At 37.5% G+C, this 21,717-nt stretch overlaps 1 protein-coding gene across 2 annotated transcripts in view; it reads left to right on the forward strand.

Annotated features, from left to right (window-relative positions):
* epha7 (eph receptor A7) overlaps positions 1 to 21,717 on the forward strand; it is a 172,725-nt gene that overhangs the window by 43,350 nt on the left and 107,658 nt on the right. For both annotated transcript variants that reach the window (XM_017432779.3, XM_037980608.1), the window contains exon 5: positions 7,886 to 8,221. In XM_017432779.3, coding sequence (XP_017288268.1) covers positions 7,886 to 8,221 — 336 coding nt within the window. The remainder of the gene's footprint in view (positions 1 to 7,885; positions 8,222 to 21,717) is intronic.

Below are 21,717 nucleotides of genomic sequence, written 5' to 3' on the forward strand. Positions count from 1 at the left end.
CATCTCCTCTGCCATCATCTGTTGGGGCAGCAGCATCAGATCCAGGGACCTAAAAAGGCTCAACAACCTGATAAAGAAGGCTGGTTCTGTTCTGGGGATGACTGTGGAACCTCTGGAGATGATGATGCAAAGAAGGATTTTGCATAAAATCAAAAAAATCATGGACAACCCTGACCATCCTCTTCATGAGACCGTCATCGGAAAACAGAGTCTCTTTAGCCAAAGGCTTCTTCAGATTAGCTACAGGAGATCATTCCTGCCCACAGCCATCACCATCTATAATAACTCCTTGATTTAAATGAGCTACGTCAACATTTAATTTCCCTTTGGGATTAATGAAGTATTTTTGAATTGAATTGAAATGAATGTAAACAAGGGGCAGGAGTCTTGACAGTATGGAACACATAAGATTAACATGTTTACATAGAAGTGGTGCTGTGGTAGCTCCATGGTCAGTGTCACACTCTTGTTATCCTAAGGCTCCAGGTTCCAGTCCAGGTTGTGTTAGGAAGGACATTTGGTATAAAACAATTGCTAAATCTTTTGCTTGAAGTTTACTCGCTGTGGTGATGCCTGAAGCAGGAAGCAGCCAAGAGAAAAACAAGAAGTCAATATGATTTGCACATTTTCAATAGGAAACCCACACATTCCCTAAAAAAAACTCAGATTATTTCAGCAGCACACTTTCAGATAATTTTATTATTCACTTATTAGTTCAGACCTATCTAAAATCAAACATACTATGTGGACAGATGAAGTGGGACCTCTCCACAAAAGTGCAGAACAGACTATAAGTTATGTCAGTCCAAATTTGAGGACATACTGGACACTTTTCAGGTCCAATGTCCAGCAAGAGACAGCTGGAGAGAAAGGTTTCCTCATGTTCAAAGCAAATCAGGATAAATTCTTTATGTACAAGTATTGGTCTTTTAAAACTATTCACATTTCTCCCATGGTTAATTAGACTTATATTGTATTTTTTATATAGAGTTTGTTTTTTGTATTGTTCACAGCTCAATAAAGTGATGAAAATTGTTTTGGCCTTAGATTACTTGGTGTAATAATAAGAGGTTTTTGCTCTGCTCTACTACTGTTTTATTGTTTGTCAGCCTTTTCTGTTTAATAAAGTCATACAGTAAATGAAGGTTTTCTGCAGTTTAGAAACTGGCAGGTGCAGCAAAAATACAACTATTGTTCCATCTTTCATGCTTGGGGTCGTAGCTCAGAGGTGGGTCTATGACATCATAGTTTTTAAAAGGTTATGTTTATATGTCTGTCACATAAAACATCCGAGTGGCATTTTAAGATTTTCTCACTATGGAACCCAGTTTCTAAAAATGCTGTATAAGGGCTCCTAAAACACTCTTTCTGTGTGGACACAAAGCTGAATCCTTCAAAAACTTTAATATGTTCACAAAATCCTGTTCTCACGTGGATGTGACCCATAACTCTGGCATAGAAGGTTGAGGGCAATATGCATTGTATCAAGTAATCTTAAGGCCTTAATTCTCTTACACTTTAATCATGACTTTTTTTTTTCACAAAAACTTCAGGTTCTGCTCAAACCTTAGATGGAAACCCTGCAGACTGTGAATGCACAGAATCCATATTCATGCTCTACACTTCCACTCCTGCCCATGTCCCAGTGACAGCTTGGAGGAAAGCGATTGAGACGTTTCTGGCTGTGGGGTCTCTGGCAAGATAATCCGTGAAATGAAACTGTACTGGCAGGAGGGTTGAGAGAACATGAAAGATAAGACAGTGTGGGGGTGAGAGACAGGGAATACCTAAAGGTTAGGAAATAAAGCCTTGGAGCTGGTAGGATGAGCAGACAGACAGACAGACTGACAGGACTCAGCTACAGATGTAAACCTGAGCTACCATGCACAGCGGATGCAGAAAAACAAAGAAATGCCAATACTGAGCAGCAGGAGGACAAACTGAGGGTTCCAGCATGTCAGTCATGTTTCAGGAGGGGTTTATATTCTAAATGTTCTCCCCATGACCTCCAAATCAAAATTCATACTGGTTTGTGTTTCCTGAAAGATTTTTGAATCATTATTATCACTCACAGGCAACAGGCGGGCAAACGTGATTTTTGCCTGAGTCTGTATGAGTGAGTGTTTGTCTGTAGCGTTAGGCAGAAACAGGATCGCCTTCAGGGGCAGCTGTTGACAAACTGTGTGTGCTGATACCTTTCTGTCAGAGTCCGGTCACTCTCCTCCTGCTTTCTTCCATGGATCAGTTCTGTTGGTCTGCTTCTGTTCTGTGAGACAATTCTGAGTAAATGATTCAGTTTTCTGCCTTTGCCACGTCAGCTTTGTGGACAAAATATTTGTTTGTTGGTTAACATTTTACACTCATTGTCAGGTTGCCGTGGTAACAGGATAAATAATGTGTTTTAGCTTACAAGTCAGTAGTCATAAGAAATCACTACTCCCCATTGCTTAAAGGTCTGTGTCTGAGCATCTGTTCATGTTGATTTGAATGAAACTTTCAGGGAATGGTCACTGGATGAACATCTACAACTGAATCACTTTTGTTCTCAACCCAATTCAAGATTCATGAGACTGGGCCTAATGTTATTTGCGAGGTTTGACCAAAACACAAGATGATTTTCATCTAAAACTCTGACATGAAAGGCGGTAGGCAATATGCATTTCTTCTAGGAATGCTAGAGCTGATGGTGAGTGTCAGTGTGTGAAGTGGAGTGGTGTTATTGGTGGTCACTCTGCCACAGGTGCTGCTTTCATCTCCCCCATCCACAGCCTGCTCATTATTAATACACACATATCTGCTGCGGTTCCAAAAAACATTAAAGGCCTAGGATTTCACCGACCACCGTTCCCGGCAGAGTTTTAGACTAAGATCATGTGATGTTGAGAAATGATAGAACTGTAGCCATTTTTGTAAAAACTCTGAAAATAACATTATACATGTGATATTCTGAGATCTCACACCGTTAATGCTTTAAGTATGCGTTGATTATGACTCTCAGCTACTACCACATCAAATTTTAACTTAATATCTTTGTAACTAGCTTTTTTGTGTTGATTATTTTAGTTATCTATGGCAGCCATCTTGAATTGGACTGATAAGGTTGACAAGTAGCACTTGAAGTATGTGTTGTGAATGACTAATTTACACCCACACAAAATATGAGCTCCGTATCTGTAAAAGCCACTGAGCTACAGACATTTGTGTGTGCTTGTCTTACATTGAGTTGGCTTGAAATGTTAATCAGTTTTACAGATACATCTAAGGAATATTTCCTGAAAGTTTCATTAAAATTTGTCCAGTGATTCATTAGATATTTTGCTAACAGACAGTGTTGACTCCAAATAATTAATGGAAAACATTTAAATACATAGATTTTGTGCAATGTGTTATCACTCAGAATATGTGTTGGGGATCAGTCTGACCTAATACCACACTCAGCCCACTAAAGTCAGTATCTGTAAAACTGATTACATTTTAATCGGTAGCTGTGGCAGCCATCTTGAATCAGTGTTAAACATTACCGTCTGTCTTCAGTTAAATAAATGTTAGATATATTCTTACAGTGGTCCTCTTCATTGAGTCTTTTGTTTGTTAAAGTTTGTAAATGACAGAATGTGCTATGCTCTTTCACTTTTCTAAATCTTATTTTGTGGAAAGACTGGACTCCCAGATAAGTCAGTGAGAATGTTCCTAAATATTCCTAAACATAGAGTACACTTCCTGTAATGTGAACTACTCTGAGGGAGTGTATTTACATCAACAGATGGGCTGTAAAGCCAACAGGGGAAATGTGAAAGATGAAAGCAGTAATTTTTTATTCATAGTTTTATGACATGAGCTAATCTCTTTGTCGTTATGTGTGAACATTTATGAGCAAATGGTCTGTGCTCATGTGCACGTTTAATGCTGTATTCTATCCAGCTGTAGAGGGCTGCTGATCACATTCACACAGATCTGTAGGAGAAACAGCTTTTAAAGGATCACAGGCTAAGTGCTGAGTCAGCATTCACACTATTATTCTTTTGTTTACAGTTTTTCCAGTACGTTTCTTGGTAATCAGATGACTTTGTACTGATATAACCACTGACATGTCTAAACATTTGTCTTGATCAATACTAGTATACTGTGACTTTTTAAACATTTTTCCCTGTAGAAATGCACTGAGATCTTTTTAATTCCTTTCAAACATGGTCTCTACTTCAGCATACTTGCTTTATTTTTGTTTTCCTGTGCTCTTTTCAGGTTTGAGTTACTGTCTTGCTAACTTTTGCTTGCAGCTACAATTTAGCTCATTTTAGCCTTGAGCTCCTCTTTTGTGTATTTTACTTTTTTGGCTTTATTTTTTTTTTGCAAATTTTACCTTTTTTTAGCTATGGTTTTGAGAGTTTTGGCTTTTGCCTACAGTTCAGCTAATTTTATCTTTTAGTTACACTTTTACACATTTTAAATTTTGTCTACAGTTTTGCAGAGTCATTTAGCTCTGTAGTTTTGGGTGTGGTGCTGTCTGCATGATTCACCTGGTGAGAGATACCCTGTGAAGTCCGTGTCTGTGGTTGAGACAGTCAGATGTACGTCAGAACTCCCTGCTGAATGTTTATGTGACTCAGTCATTTCCACCTTCTGTTACCCACAGTTGCAGTTAAAGAAAGTCTACAGTTTATCTGGATAATCATTATTTATGACGGTGTGCAGGAACACATGCAAATATCAGAAAATAAATATTTTAGTCATTTTGAAATGGGGTTTTGTAGAAAGGCTATAAACATCTAGAGAAACAGCATTTTCTATGAGAATGCAGTGTAAATGCTGCTTGCTGAATGTCTTTGTTGACATTTGTTAAAAAAGCTGAAACTGAATTGTTAAAGGAAGCAAAACAGAAGCTAAAATTTGCAAAACAGTTGCCAAGAGCAAAAATTGGTAAAATGGTAGGTATTAGCTCAACTTATCAAAATCTTATCTAAAAGCTAAAAGTAGCATAAGAAAACAAGCAGAGCAAGTATGCTGAAGCAGATTTAAAAAAGAAAGGAACTGAAGTTCTCAGTGAATTTCTATAGGAATTTTATTTAAATAAAGTTAAATTTTTTGAAATTTCAAAAGTCACAACGCACTAATTCTGATCAATTTTAATGTTTTGATATCTTAATGGTCAAAATAGAACAAAGTAAGCAGAAGTAGTTTGAATGCAAAAAAGACTAAACAGGAAAACAAATCATTTAGTAGAAATACAGTTTGTAAAAATAAAAACTATTTCTGCCAGGACTGTTTAGCTAACGGCAAGCCCAAATCGAGCTAAGACCATCCTAATACATCTCCCCTTTTTCTTAACTTTATATTGCTGCCAATTTAGGTTTACACAGTTATTCACATAGAATTTGATGGTTACTCAAAAGAGCAGAATTTTATAACATTTTTGTTCAAATAACTGTATGACGTGAAACTGATTTTGGAACTGATTGAAACTGTTTTAGGATGACAGCAAACTGCTTTGGACAGCTGTGCTTGCACCATAACAAGCTAATACTGATCAGTCCAAGCACACCCATTTTCAAACAGTTTGCTGAAAAATGTAAATTAAAACAGAATGTAGTGATTTGAAAATCTCATAAACCTGTATTTTATTTTGAATAAAATATAGTAATTTAATATTATATTATAGTATAATATTAATATAATATTAAAGTAAAAATATAGTAATTTAATAGTAATAATTAAATTAATTTTAAATTTAAATTTAATTTAATTAATTTAAATTTATTTACATCTAAAAGCAGTGCAACACTTTCAGAATAATGTTCCTTATTACTAATTGTGAATAATTGAAACAGTGGCGAGCGGTGCATTTCACACTTAATCCTTCAGTGATGTCCAACTTAGTCAATAAATACCTTTCATTATGCCAGCATTTATAACACCAGGTCTGGAGAGTAGTTAGAAACACACTTAAGCACTACTTGGCATTGCATCACCTCAGTTGTGTACAAAATTGGCTATTATCCGGCGCATTTTAAAAATAAACGCATCAGCATCAGCATCAGCATCAGCAATTAAAACATATCTGGTATGCTACTGTCAAAACTAAATAAAATGTTTGCACTCATCAAAATGGCTGTGTCCCCCAAAACACTTATTTCAACACAAAATCCATTCTGGGACAGGTTAGCTAGCTCGGGAGATCTAGCTTCTCTTGGAAAGTTCGTCTTGAAAACAGCCTTGCCAGTATATCAGCAACCAAATCAACGTGTTGCTCTCCTTCAGCCATTGTGGGTTAAAAAAGTTTTTAACCGTTAACAGTCCCGGGTGTGACTCTGTTGATCTACATAGTACTGGCGCGGCTCAAACACGTAAGTATCCATATCCAATCACAGGACGTGTAAATGTCACGTTCAATGTGAGGCCAGCTAGAGGGCCTTACTGACACAACTCAAGATCTGATTGGCTATCACAACTATCTATCAACCGTATTTGCCCGTTCACTTACAGTGCACAGACGCCTGCACTGTTGATTCTGAAGGCCCGGGCAGATTTCATACAGCCTGGTAACATAAGATAGCTGAATTCTGATTGGATAAAAACTCTAACCGAAAAACAACAGCACTGGCAGGAGCATAATATGACATGAAGAGAATATGAATACTTTTAGATATCTAGGGAAAGTACATTAAAAATGAAATGAACCTTTATCATAATTATGATCATGATTTCTGGTTATGTTAGGCCAGCAGAGAAGGCCTTGCTGGCCCTGACGGCCCACCACTGAATTTAAACATCCCCTCATTTGCAGTTCATAATAACATCAAGTGATTTTAAGAAGGCAGAGAAATCTGTGTGCAAAGGACAAGGCATGGCTTTGTAGTAGAAGAGTCTGGGTGCTTGCAGTCCAGACCTCTCAACAGCTGAAAACAGCTAGAACCCTACATCTGACAGCATTCTCCTCCAAAACCTTTAGCAACTTGTCTCTTAAGTTGCTAGACATTTACAAACTGTTAAAAGAAAAGGAGATGCCTCATGGTGGGAAACATGGCCTTGACCCAACATATTTTAGATGTGTTGTTGCCAAGTTCAAAATTCCCATATTTTTTTCCGAAAAAATTGTTGATTTGCAAATCATTGCTTTCTGTTTTCTGTTTTTATTTATATTTTACACAGTGTCCCAAATTTATGTTGGGATTGTGCTCTGAAATTTCTGCTGGACTTGACCCCAAGATGAAGTGCTATGTGTTGTTGCTGCTGTTACTGTTTGCACTGATTATTAACCACAAAAGTTTGTGTAAATAACTAATTATTTCTACTTTTATCACTTTCATTTTTTCATTGATTTTAGAAAAATAAAACTGTATGTCTGACTCTGTTGGCACAGATTGTTCCAGACATTTTATGGTCAATAAATCAAGCTCCACAAAGAAGCAGGTTTCACCCCAAAGCATAAAAACTTTCATTGTAAAGTTTTAAAATTGTTTTAACTGTAAGACTTTTCAGTAGAAAAATGGTCAAAATGAAATAGTGGAGCTTTGTGTTTCACTTTTTCTGAAAACTTAAAAAATAATAATTTGTGAAAAAAACAGGTTTCCTGAGCTCAGACTTTAAAGTTGGTTCTGTTATTAGTTGTGATTTTTCAGTGTGACACTGACCTCGCAGCCTGCCCCAGTCACTGTCCTTCAAAGTCAAGTAACTGCACCTCATCTGGCTCAGTGTATTGTTAGAACTGACTGTCAGTATTTGACTTTGGGGCTGGAGCTGCCATGTCCTGTAGCTTCTTTTTCCTTTTCCTTTTTGACTTCTTAGAAAACAGTGAAAACGTGGATCTAGTCCATGCTCACACTTGGCTGTCAGTCCCTGGCTCTCCTTTATCTAATTCTGGCCTTCTTTGTTTGTCCACTTCTGACAGGACCTCCGTCAGCACCTCAGAACCTGGTGTACAACACCAACCAGACCACCGTTAACCTTGAGTGGAGTGCACCGGCTGACACGGGCGGTCGTAACGATGTCACCTACAGGGTTGGATGTAGACGCTGCAGCTGGGAACCAGAGGAATGTGTACCATGTGGTCCCAATGTGGGATTTTCTCCTGCGCAGTCGGGGTTAGTGGACACGTATGTGAACATCGTGGACCTGCTTGCCCACGCCAACTACACTTTTGAGGTGGAGGCTGTCAATGGAGTGTCAGACCTGAGCCGCACTCAAAGACTGTTTGCAGCTGTTAGCATTGCTACGGGTCAAGCAGGTAAGAATTTTAGAACAAGCTGTTTATTTTGGATGGACTCTTATGAGTCTACAGGTCCTCAAAAGGAAAAAGTGATTTTTCATTCCATAACTTGGCAGATGTTAAAAGTTACTTTTAGTAGTGTTGTTGAAACTCATAATGACTTGTTTTTTACAAGTCCACCTCTGACTTATATTGTGTATATATATATATATATATATATATATATATATATATATATATATATATATAGGGAGAGAGAGAGAGAGAGAGAGAGATGGAGAGATGGAGATAGATATAGATATATATATATATAAGTTTGAGTGCTAGACCAGAGCTTGTTCTTAATTGGCTCTTTAAAAAATCAGTTAAGAACCAATTTAATTTTCCACAGCCAGGGATTCAACTTGGAGCTTCAGATTATATGTCTCTTCAGGCAAATCTTTGATCCTCCCTCTGTAGAGGATCACAGAGACACTTTATCTTTACAGATCACAGGTTTGTGTCATTATTCCTGCAAACAAATGTTCTAATATCACCATTGTTTTCAAAGCAGTTTGAAACAACTGTCAGTGTTTGTGAATGTTTTGCTGACCTGCAGTTTTTATCTTTGATGGTATTTGTAAAATCTGTTGAGAATGGGAGTTGCACACAACATTTTAAACAAGATCCCCAAACACCAGCTAGTGAGATTAAAAGAACTGAAAAGGTTTATAAATGGTGCTTCAAACTGTGTTTTTAAAATCAGTTGAAAATAGTTATAGGCTGCTATGCTGAGCACAATCTCTCTCTCTCTCTCTCTCTCGCTCTCTCTCTCTCTCTCTCTATATATATATATATATATATATATATATATATAATAAAGAATGTACAATAACATATGTCAAAAAAACCCTAATAATCCCTAACTTCACATTGAAAATTCCATTGAAAAGCTAACACAATTATCATGCTAACATACTATCAACCTTGTAGCTAACTGTAACTTTACTTTGGTTTTACAGAAGTATGAGGCTAAATGAGTAATTCATCCAGGCTGAATTTAGAGACCAACTGACACCAGTCTTTGCACAGTTTACAGGGTTTGATGCCTAGCAGCAGGAAGCCTGCTCTGTGCTACAGCTGCACCACAGCAACTGACAGTTCAATTTTGAAAACCTCTCATACACAACCCACAGTAATGATTCCCAATTAACAATAATGGGCATAGTCTGATATAATCCATAATATTTCCGCCATGTGTAATACCCAGATTAATTTAATGTGTATATCAGTGCCGCAGTGGCAAACACTATCAGCTTAGCAGTGATGCAGACTCTCAACGCTACATCCAGAGCTCAGACTGTGATTGCAGCGCAGTCTCAGGGGAATTAGCTGTAATTAAAATGCTGTGTTTTGCAGTGACAAACTCTGAAGCCTTTTTTATTCATTATTTCTATGGATCCACTCAACAAGATTTCTCTTTCACGCTCTAGCATCCATGAAACACAGTTGGCTCAAAAGACTGTGGTGATCCAAAGAAAGCTGCAAATAGACTATTGAAGCATTACTTAGTAATATGACTTCTGCATCTACATCAGTCTGACCAAATATATTCATTTTGTCTTTTACTGCATTAAGCATTTGTAACCAGGAAAAAAAAAGGCACATTTCCATTTTTCTAGTTATACTTGTTTGGGGTAATTAGGAATGGTAGGTGACTAAAGTTGGACATGCTTCCACTTAATCAGTTTACCTGGTGACCAGCAGGTCAGACAGTCGAAAATCTTTTTCCAATTCAGTAAACTTATATTTGTGTGTGTGTGTGTACTTTTTTTCTGTTTAGGACCTTTTCTGGCATAATCACCTACCTTGTCAGGACAAGGCTTTTGGGGGCTAACAGTGGAATGTTTTGAGTTAGGGATCAGGTTTAGGGCTAATGTGTGAGGTAAGTTTAGGTTAAGGTTAGAGTTAGGCACATACCAGTAATGGTTAGGTTTAAGGTTAATCCTAAAACACTTTAGACATGCCACAGTGCAGTGCATCACATCATCATAAATGTAGTGTGACACTGTTGTGTGACATTTGTCTTGTTTGACTCTTTGATGAAGATGATGATGCACACGATGGTGATCATAGTGACACTGCAGTATGTGCTATCTGTTGTTTTGTTGACAGCGGCTTTTTTCCTCGAAAGTTCAGCTGCAGCTTTCAGCTGCTTTAACATGGAGTTAATGTGTTTTAGAAGCTTTTCACCTAAACAACTGTAGTTTTGAAACATTTTGGAGAAGACCTCATGAAAGCCATTTGCCAACTAGTCTACCAACAGTCACAGCTCAGTGAGATACTTGCTTTAATACCAAGAGCCATTCTTGGTTTCTCGTCTTCATGTTGTCCAGACTTGTTCTTGGCTGTTGGGAAATGCTTGTCTCCAAAATGTCTCACGATGTTCACAGTTTCTCAATTTTCTCCTTTGAGATACAGAGGTGCACAGTCCTGTTGCTTGCATTTTTAACATGTTTACAAAAACTTTGCAACAAATTCTCTCTCAAAAAAATCACAGAGTCATGGTAGGTGTCTCCAACCCATCTCAAGGGCTGTAGAGCTGAATTTAACATCTGCAGGAAAATTCTCCTGTGACAAAAAATATGCTCGGGTCTTGAAATCACACCAATGATAAAAAAGCAATTAATAAAAACTGCTCTAAATTTGCCTATTTTAATTTTTAAAGTGTACTCCAGTAGATTGAATTGTAATCTAAGTTGGTAACAAAATGGGCTGAAGTGATGTGGGCAACAGGGTGATACATCATTTAGACATGAATACAAAAATACTGGAATGCAGTTGTGCAATCCATGCACACAAAAATAAGTTGTTTTTCAAAACTTGGCTTTGCAAAATATGGCACAGCTCAGTGGTCAGAATTCAATGAGACTGCAACTCAAAATCTATCTATCTATCTATCTATCTATCTATCTATCTATCTATCTATCTATCTATCTATCTATCTATCTATCTATCTATCTATCTATCTATCTATCTATCTATCTATCTATCTATCTATCTATCTATCTATCTATCTATCTATCTATCTATCTATCTATCTGTCTGTCTGTCTGTCTGTCTGTCTGTCTGTCTGTCTGTCTGTCTGTCTGTCTGTCTGTCTGTCTGTCTGTCTCAAGCTCATCATTGGGAGTTGGTTAACCTTTGAAAAGTGAGTTGCTGGGACCCTTTGCTTTAAAAGATCTAATAAAAGGGAACGCATACAGTGTCTCCTGTCCCTTCCATCTCCACCTGCTGAAGGATAATGACCATGAGCATTGACTCATAGTAGGGAGTGGTAGTTGTGAAAGAGCACTAAGTGAATGCAGTAACTGATACACCTGATGAGTTTCTAACCTCCCCTAAAACAGACTAAAGAAACTGTATAAAGTGAGGCTCGAGCTCCACAACATGTCGGGTACTTATTGTTCCCAGAAACCTAATTATCTCTCAGTAGCGACCTAAACGACTGAAAGTAGAGTCTGCACATTTTGTAAGCTTGATTTCTGTGCTTCTGCCTTTTCAGCAGTTGAACAGTAATTCCTAATGTTGAGGATGTGTTGCTGCTACCACCCTGTGTTGAAAGTTAAGTGTGTGTTTCAATCAGCACTCTATTGTAAGTCAGCTGAGCTCAGAGGCCTTTTTCCTTTCTGCAATAGCTTGCCTCAAGCACACTTTCATACGAGGCCTTTTGTTCTTTCAGTACACTTCTGTGTGGGCAGTGCCTGTAGAAGTACCATTAATATTCATTCAAACAAATGTTCAGATCTCAGAGCCATAAAAAAAACAACAAAATTCAAAAACAACAACAAAAAAATCTTTGGAGTAGGGCAGTAAAACAGGATAGGAAATTGGCTTTGGAAAAAGGTGCACAACTTGTTTTTGTGTGCACTTTTTGAGGGTTTATTTCTGTGTGCATGGATTGCAAAACTGCATTCCAGTATTTTTGTCAGCAAACAGAATAGCAAATTAAAAATCACACATAGAAACTGATACACATGTTGGCTCCTTGTAATGAATAGCAGCACAATTGCTAATAACTTTAATAATATTTGAGCTGCTTGTTAGGCATCCCGCGGTTGACCCAGAGACTTATTATGCTAATAGACCAAATGTCCCTGCTTTCTCTCATTTCTGAGAATGAAGACAGCAGGACCTGGTTTATAGTCGCTGCCATGTTGTATTTTTGGAACTAGAGAACACACTAGTGATGTGGGAATTCAAGTCCCAACTACTCCTAATCAAAGTGTTATGTGACCTTTCTTTGAAGCATTAAAAAAGTAACTGATTACAGCTAAATGTATTAGAGAAATTAGAATAAAGAAGACATTAGACATTAGAATAAAGAAAAATGACTTTCATTCACTTAGTTTTACAGATATTGTGCTGAAATGTGATTTTGTAATAGCTGAGAGTCATTTACAAGACATACATACTCTAAGTGTGAAGTCTAAGATCATGCATACCTTTATTTTCAAGGTTTGACCAAAATGGCTCCAACTTCACCATTTCTCATCATAAGATGAGTTTAAAACTAGCATGAAAGGCGGAGGGCGATGTGCGTTCTTTTAAGGAATGTTAGGCCTTTAATGATTTAGGGAAACAAAATATATCCTAATGCTAATAGGTTACCATCACAGGAAATAAATAAGTCATTTTTTGCAGGCCTAATTGTAACTTTACTGTGCTTCATGTGGAAAATAGGCTTCCTCATTCAAACTTTTAATCTCCAGTTCTGTAAGATACAAGTGAGACTCTGTTTTGCATCAGAAGATGCTCGCTCTTTATTTTTAGACATTTTTTGCTTCATTTGCTGTGCAGTGTGGTGTGAATGTGGGATGATGGTGTAGTTCCAATAAAGTCCAAACCTACTTAAACATTCAAAAGGAACAACAGGCTGTTCCCTTTGGTCCAATCTGAGCGCAGGAGGAGAACAGAACAGAAGAATGGAAGCTAAGCATTCTTCTGTGATCTAAAGAGCCTCTTTGCCTCTTCATTTTACCAGAAGCAAATATTCACATTTAGTTTGGTTCTTTGAGCCTGACTACCTTTCCTGCAGCGGCTCAGAGAGGAAGGTAGCACAGAGAGCTGAGTGGTGATAATGTCAAAAGGGTGATAATAGTTTTGCCCGTGCCTGTGCGTGTGCGTGGGAGTGAATTTGTCTGTGTTTGGTAGCAGCTGAGACTGATCCCTAACACAACCTTCAAGTGCTAAATGATAAAGCTAGATCTTTGCTTAAAACTTTGCCATTGACATTTAGAATTTACGACCGAAATATCTCATGCACCAGTGGATGGTACATGAGCTGAAATTTGGTGTGGTTGTATCTGAGAGTAATCCTCAACACATAGTCTAAGCTTGATATCACATGAGATCACACATAATGTTATTTACAAGTTTGATCAGAATGGTCAAAACTAAAAAAAAGCTATAAAAGTGATCCTATAACTAAACCTCGATGATTTAAGAGAAATGATCTTTTCAAAAAAAGGTAAATTGATACCCAGCTCGGTGGTAACCCACATGTCCACTTTATTGACACTTAATCATCCTTTAATGGATATTGTTGGGTGCATTTGTGAAAGTAACACTTGGGGAACAATAACAGCATTGATTTATCCCTCTTTGTGTTCTAATCTTCCACGGTGGCCTTAAACAGAAGGACTGATTGATTCTGCAAAGTCCCCAATGACCACTGCCAGCCAGTGTCATTTTCTTGTTAAGTGGATCCTCCTTTGTAGCATTTGTCCCTGGTTTTACGTTACCTGGTAGCCCATTCTTTTCCCTTGCCCCGCCCCACATGCTCACAGTAATTTGATGAGAGCGGGGCGAAGCAGTAAGATCCAACAGCTGCAGTAAAACTGTGGTGGTCTCAGAGCAGCAGCTCGGAGCACTTAACCTGTAGCTTTTCTGTAAATGGCTCCTGATTTGTCTGTCACCCAATCCGTCAGCAATGAATAATTTTCATGGAAGGTGCACTTTAATTACTTTCCCATTTAAATGGCATTATCGTGGCCTATCTAGGTAATTAATCTCACCAAGTATCCTGTTTCAACCTTTTATTGCCAGCAGACGAGCTCTCTAAATCCCCCTGAACCTGCTGTGCCTGAATAAGTCCTTCCTCACAGAAGCTGGCATTGCGTCTTTTCACTTGCTGGCATTTGGACTGTCTTTTCTTTTGGTGCAGGAAGCCGTTTAGAGCAACTGGCTGTCTCACTGCCTTGAAATAAACTCAGGCTGAGGCTTCCGTTACGGCTAGCAGACCAGAAAAGGTCTCTGCCAGTTCCGGTTTTGTTGACTGATTCAAAGGATTCAGATTCCATGTGTTGATTTTTTTTTTTTTCTTGTCATTAAATTGTTCTAACAGACAAAGCAGAAATAGTTCTTTTGTTGCACAGAATACTGTTGTTTTCCACTCGTATTCTTGCGGACTGACATGTTTCTTTATTGCAGTAATACACATCATAGCTCATTAAGAGATTATCCAGCATCCATCTTACAAAAAAATAAAAAAATAAAAATTGGCTTTTTCTTGTCTTTTTTTTTTTACCAATTTTTTCCTTTTTTCTTTTTAAACAAAAGTAAATCTAGTGGATGGTTCTCTAATTCAAAAGTCAAATGTCCAAATCTGATTTTTTTTAGGTCAAGTCAAATGTTTGGAACAACTAGCATTTATGAAATAATTTCTTAATGGTTCTCTTTGCCTATAATTGTTTGATTGTGAGTTTAAACCACTCTAACTGTTGAAAAAACGTAAAACTTAGTGTTCTGTAGTTTCTAAGAAACTGTAGCTGAAATGTGATTAACTTAATTACTTTTCATACCTCAGGATAAAATGCCTTGAAAGACCTTTAAAGACACAAGTGCTCAAACATTGAAAAGGATAATTATTATACACTGCCTGACCAAAAAAAAGTTGCCACCAGAAAAAAGGTTACACACTCTAATATTTTGTTGGACCACCTTTAGCTTTGATTACAGCACACATTCACTGTGGCATTGTTTCAATAAGCTTCTGCAATGTTACAAGATTTATTTCCATCCAGTGTTGCATTAATTTTTCACCAAGATCTTGCATTGATGATGGTAGAGTCTGACCGCTGTGCAAAGCCTTTTCCAGCACAACCCAAAGATTCTCAATGGGGTTAAGGTCTGGACTCTGTGGTGACCAATCCATGTGTGATAATGTCTCATGCTCCTTGAACCACTCTTTCACAATTCGAGCCCGATGAATCCTGGCATTGTCATCTTGGAATCTGCCCGTGCCATCAGGGAAGAAAAAATCCATTGATGGNCTGAACCTAGACCTGACCAACCGCAGCAACCCCAGATCATAGCACTGCCCCCACAGGCTTGGACAGTAGGCAACACTTCACCTGCCTCTCTTCTTACCCTGATGCTCCCATCACTCTGGAACTGGGTAAATCTGGACTCATCAGACCACATGACCTTCTTCCATTGCTCCAGAGTCCAATCTTTATGCTTCCTAGCAAACTGAAGCGTTTTTTTCTGGTTAGCCTCACTGATTAGTGGTTTTCTTAAGGTTACACAGCTGTTCAGTCCCAATCCCTTGAGTTACCTTCGCATTGTATGTGGAAATGCTCTTACTTTCACTATTAAATGTAGCCCAGAGTTTTACTGTTGTTTTTCTTTGATTTGGTTTCACCAAATGTTTAAGTGATCGCCGATCACGATCATTCAGGATTTTTTTTTCAGACCCATTTCTTCCTCGAAGATGATGGTTCCCCACTATCCTTCCAGTTTATAATAATGCGTTGTTAGTAGTTTCTGCAATCTCCTTAGATGTTTTCTCTGCTTGATGCCAATGATCTGACCCTTCTCAAACAGACTGACATATTTTCCACAACCACAGGATGTGTCTTTCAACATGGTTGTTTAAGAAATGAGAAGCAACTCATTGCACCAGTTGGGGTTAAATAACTTGTTTCCAGCTGAAACCCATGCAGTAATTATCCAATAGGAGGCCTTTACCTATTTGCTTAGTAAAATCTAGGTGGTGACTTTTTTTTTGGCCAGGCAGTGTATACTAAACTTTAAAAATGTATATGAACAATATTATTCACAACATCAGCTGCTAAATTAAAATAGTTTCAATTTCAGGAAAATGTAAACATGCTTATGTCTAAGTCTCATCATCATCACTTCCTTCTCTCACTTGGACCAAACCAGAATCTTCTCTTAAAAACAGATCCAGTTTTTGGTAGCACTTTTTATTGACTACACCTTATTTAGCCTTATTTAATCATTAATAAACGAGTGAAGACATCATTAACTAAGGATGATTCATACTTAATATGCTATAAATTAAGACATTTATTAATGCTTTACCCATAAAGGCTAATTACTTCCAAAACCAACATACTCAATGTTTATTCATGCTTAATAACTCATGAATTAACTATTCTATATACTGTGTATATGAATGTAAATTGTCATATAAATGCACTTTTACAACATCTGTTAAACATGTATTAATGGTTAGAGAATGTTTGAATTGACTATATACTTATCTTGCCTTTCTTCTAAGTTGTGTATCCGATCCAGATGTAAGCTCCTGGAAATAATAGCTAAAATTTTCCCCTTAGTTTCATTTTCATCTTTTGATGGCAAACCTAAATGTTGTCAGTTAACTAAACGAAAGGAATTGATGTTATTGATTGAAAACTTTTAGAGTGGAGTCAATGGAAGGGTTAAATAACTGAAAGTACTTACAGTCCATAAAACATACAGGAAAAAAAACAGGGAAACAGTAGCACATAATTACGTGCAAATGAAATTGAAATAAAAATTAAAAAATAGACTTTAGGAAACATAGTGACAAGCGTCAAAGCAGGGATGTTTTCGAGTGTTTAGCATGGGAGTTGGTGAACTACCAGCTACGGTCTTGGTTCAAGTTTTTCAGCCAACAAAAAAATGTTGATTTTTTGTAGACCAAGAAAACATCATCCCAGAACAGCCATAAGATGCCTCATAGTAAGGAAAATTAGTTTTAAAAACTTTTTTTTGTGAATTTTATTGACTCTTTAATGTTTTGCACTGTGGGCCAGCATAACTTTTAGCTGATAATCACAGCTCAGTTTAGGTTGGTAAAAGTAACAAAAGACTGAAAAAAAAGTAACTGCTTTGAAACTTTTTACAGGAGTACTTTTTGTACCTTTTCTAAAACTCTTGCAGTGTTGTGTATATCAGATTTGATGGAGAACAAAAGTGACTGAACTAAATACCTCTCAAACATACAGAACAACGCTAGTCGGGTCTCAGAACCACATGCTGCAAGTCAGAGCATAAAAGTGAAATGTTGTTTACTGAAACTTGCAGTATTACAGAGAACTGGGCAGAGCAGCCCAAAGCGAGCCAAAAGTAGACATCAGCAAAATGAATAATTTAGGATGTAGAGTCTGAAGACTCCCACATCTCCTGAATTCTGTCAGGTTTGGGTCTGTAGCTTCTCATATTGGCTGTGGATGTGTTCTGTCTTTGGCATGGCTGTCTCCTGCAAGCATAAGGTTTTGTCTTCATGAAGTTCATCATAAAAGGAAGATTCATTTGGATTTACAAAACGAAATAAATCTCCTCATGCCTGTCTCACAAGGACACTTGTTTTAGTCTGCATGAATGTAATAACAAAAAATCTATGCCAAATTTAACTTGATGTGACTCATGTATTTATCATAATTGTAGCTTCTCATGTGTTTTTTCATTTCTTGCACAAACCATCCGTTCATTAGGACCATTGTAAACTGAACTACCCAACTAGCAGCACAGCAGGATGATAAAACGTCCTTGAACAAAACTGCTTTGCACACTCCCACCTCAGCAAGCATTTCTCAACTTGTTCTAAACACTTTTTTTTAACTCAGAATTCAAAATTTAAATATGTTAAATTCTGAAGAGAGAAAAAAGGCAGCAGCTTTGGAGAACCTTTAGAATTTTATTGTCAGACTGGTTTGTCTTCTGCTTTGGACCAGCATGGCTGTCACACATTGTTTCTGTGATGGGCAGTTTCCATTCTGCGAAAGCCATTCAGAGTATTTTCAGCTCTTATCCTGGTTTATAATGTTGTAATATAACTGATGGACTGATGTTTAATACTCTAACGGAACTGAACTGTAATTGGATTGAAGTGGCCTGTGGAGATTATCGCCGACCAAATGTTTTCGTCTGTATGTGTGTTTGTGTGTTAATGTTAGCAAAACATCTCATGAAACACTGGGTGACTTTTAATGGCAGTCTAAGGAAGTAATCATTGAAAGAAGAACTTCAGCTACTAGCTTTTTAGAGTTAACCTATTTCAAGATGGTGCCATAGCCAACTGACTATAAAGCCCCTACAAAAATGGCTGTAAATCAGTCAGTTATATGGAAAATGAGCTAAAGTTTGAAGTGGTAGTAGCAGAGACTGGTCCCCAAAACATATTCTGAGTGCTAACAGATTTTGCAAGCTCTTTGTTTAAAGTTTTGCCATTAACTATTAGATTCATCTGTGTCTGCCTGTTTGTAAAATATCTCATGAACCACTGGGCAGATTTTTAATAAAACTCATTAAAAATCTGATTGACTGATTAACATTTGTAGCCAAAACATTTAAAAATGGCTGCCAGAGCCAACTGACCTTAGAAAACACAAAAATGCCTATAAATCAGTTAAATTTACAGATAATGTGCTAAAACTAGTTGTAGTAGCAGCTGAGATTTATTCATTTGATATCACATGACATCATGTATATTATTATTTTCAAGGTTTGGCTATAACTCCTTCATTTTCAGTTTTTAAATGATCTTGGTCTAAAACTCTGGCATGAAAGGTGACAGTCAATAGTCAGTCCTTCAAGAAATTCTAGCCTTTAATTTTTGTATGAGATAGTTTGCACTGTTTGGTACACTGTGCAAATTGTTCTTTTTTTGTAAAGTGAAGCTTTTTTTGTTTGTTATATTTAGCCCTTTGTCTCCACTATGGGCTTTCTGCTACTTGGTACAGCCTCCGTCAACAACAGACTTCTGCTTTTAGCTGAATGAATGCCTAAAAAACCTCCTTTTTCCTTTCTGTTTTTGTCTCTGCTGTACTTTATTTTTTTAACAGAAAATCCAACTTTGTTTGCATACAGTTACTAATGTGTAACATTTGCAGGGATAGTCTTTTTATTTTATTTTACACCATTCTGATTTTTCATGCTCAGTTGGGAACATATAGAAGCTGAAAAGATAACGTTGAATCAACCATATCCTATAGGCTGAGTTCCCCCAAAGCAGACACGGACGCAGCTTTAATTATTCAAATCTCTGCACCAAAAAAGATTGATGCAGTCTTTCTTTTTTCCTGTTTGTTTTTGGAGGTGCTTGATCATCTGAGATTGTGTTCATTTTTGTATGAAGATGTTGGCTGCTAACAAAGTTTCTGAAAGAGCTGTTGTACATGCATGTGTTTTAGGAAATCCTAAACCTTTCCTAAACAAACAGGTTTCTCTCTAAAGGGAAAAAACAGGAAGCTAAGACTTAAAGAATGGTTTACAGGACACTGTTACTTTTCACATATAGGCAGCAGGTTGGTGAAGTTGTGTATGAAGAGGCTGCTGTAAAATGTGAGGTTTTTGTCATAAAGTAGTTTGTGGAAGTTTTAACAAGTTGTTAAATGTTAAGAGCATGGTGGTTTGATAAAAACACAACTCATATGACTCAGTAGAATGAGAGTGTAAGGCTGTGAGATTGGGGAGGGGACCAGAGAAAACTAAAGTTGGTAACTTTGCAAAAAGTTACACACTGAAACAACATCAACTTTAGTGAACTCTGATTGGCAGAACCGAGTGCACGGATTAAAGTTCTCTGTTGCCACAATGGGTTTCCATCATTTAGAACACAGTCAGGACAGATTTCTGTCTTCTGTAAAAATGAAAAGGAAAAACAAAAAACAAAACATGTTTTTGTTGTGGTCCAGTTAAAGCCATCTGATCTAGTTATGATACAGGGTCTAAAATTATGCTACTTTCAACAAATAAAAAGAACCAGAGCCAAAGTTGCACGCAATCAGAGCGTAGCAGGGCAGGTCTGGGTGCGAGCAGCGTTGCTAACCTAGGGACTTGGTTGCTATATTTAGTGACTTTTCAGCCCCCTCTAGTGACTATTTTTCAAAAAAGCGACTAGCGACTTTTTCTGGTGTTTTGGGAGATTTTTAAAGCAAGTATGGTTGTTTCCAACCAGCAGCAGGTGTTGTAGTGGACCCTCCTCCGTCCCACAGGGCTCACAGGGCTCACAGGGCTCACAGGGCTCACAGGCGGCTCAGTCCTCCTGCAGCGTTCCTCCAGCTGCAGGCAGAGCAGGAGAGATTCACCTCACCACGTCCAGATGCTATGAAGCTGACGCTGACTGATCTATGGCAGGACAGAAATGTATATTTTTCTGTCTAAAATGAATCACTGCACTAAATAATCTTTGAATTTGAGTTTCTCTTTTGGGCCACTTTTGCCTATCTCAAGCTCAGATAAAGGATGCGAGTTGGAACTGTAACATTTAAAGAAAAACTCACTGCTAGCATAGATAACTAGTTTCCAGTGAGTTTTGTGTAAAATGGTTGTATTGGGACAATGGTCAGACCTATGTGTCTCACATGTGGGAGGTCTTAGTTTGATACCCCGTCAGGCAGTCACATTACTGTTATTATTATATGTGGGAGAATGTTTTTTCTTCTTACCTTTACTGTCTTTTTAGAGGTCTCTCCAAGTTTGTTCTTCCTGTTTCTCTTCCTCCATCAGCTATTTGATTATCCTCAGGTGCTTTCTGTTTCTTAAACGTGTTCCCTGCCCTTTAAGTATTCTTCTGTGTTTTCTTGTTGAATGTTCATTGTTGCATGTTGCTCTGTTCCCAGTAACTGTTTGCTCTACGATTTTGTAAGTTGCCGTTAGTGTTAAGTGCAAGGCCAGAGCTATTCTTTCCTACCTGAGAGAGCTGTTGTTACCCATGAATAAAGACTCTTTGAGTTTTACCACCAGATCCACTGCCTGAGTCCTTCCTTTCAGAGTCTCTTTACAAGTGACATTATAGTCAAACCAAAAGACTTATCTTTTTGTAAATGGCAACAGTAATGTTTCCATAATATTTGAGAGCAGCCGACAGAAAAAATCAGTCATAGGGTGGAAAGTCGAGGTTGGCGGATCTTAATGAAACTTTTCACACATGCATATTTAGGTATAAAATGGCACATCCCAAAGTATTTTCAAAAATATTACTTTGGTTGCCATGGAAATGAGCTAGGCTAAAAAATTGCCTAAATCAGCATTTTTGGTGTCTCAGACGGTCGCATTTTTAACACTTTTCATGTGCAAATTAGAGACAGATTTGCTAGACCTATATATTAATGATACATATCACTGAAATCTGGAAGCTTTATATTTTCAAAAGAGGTGTAACATATATATGTACTCATTAAGTGTAAAGGCACTATTCACGTTTTAGAAGACTACCTTTATTCAAATTTTACAAGTTT

This window comes from Kryptolebias marmoratus, linkage group LG17 (assembly GCF_001649575.2).
Source record: "Kryptolebias marmoratus isolate JLee-2015 linkage group LG17, ASM164957v2, whole genome shotgun sequence".
NCBI classification, from domain to species: domain Eukaryota; kingdom Metazoa; phylum Chordata; class Actinopteri; order Cyprinodontiformes; family Rivulidae; genus Kryptolebias; species Kryptolebias marmoratus.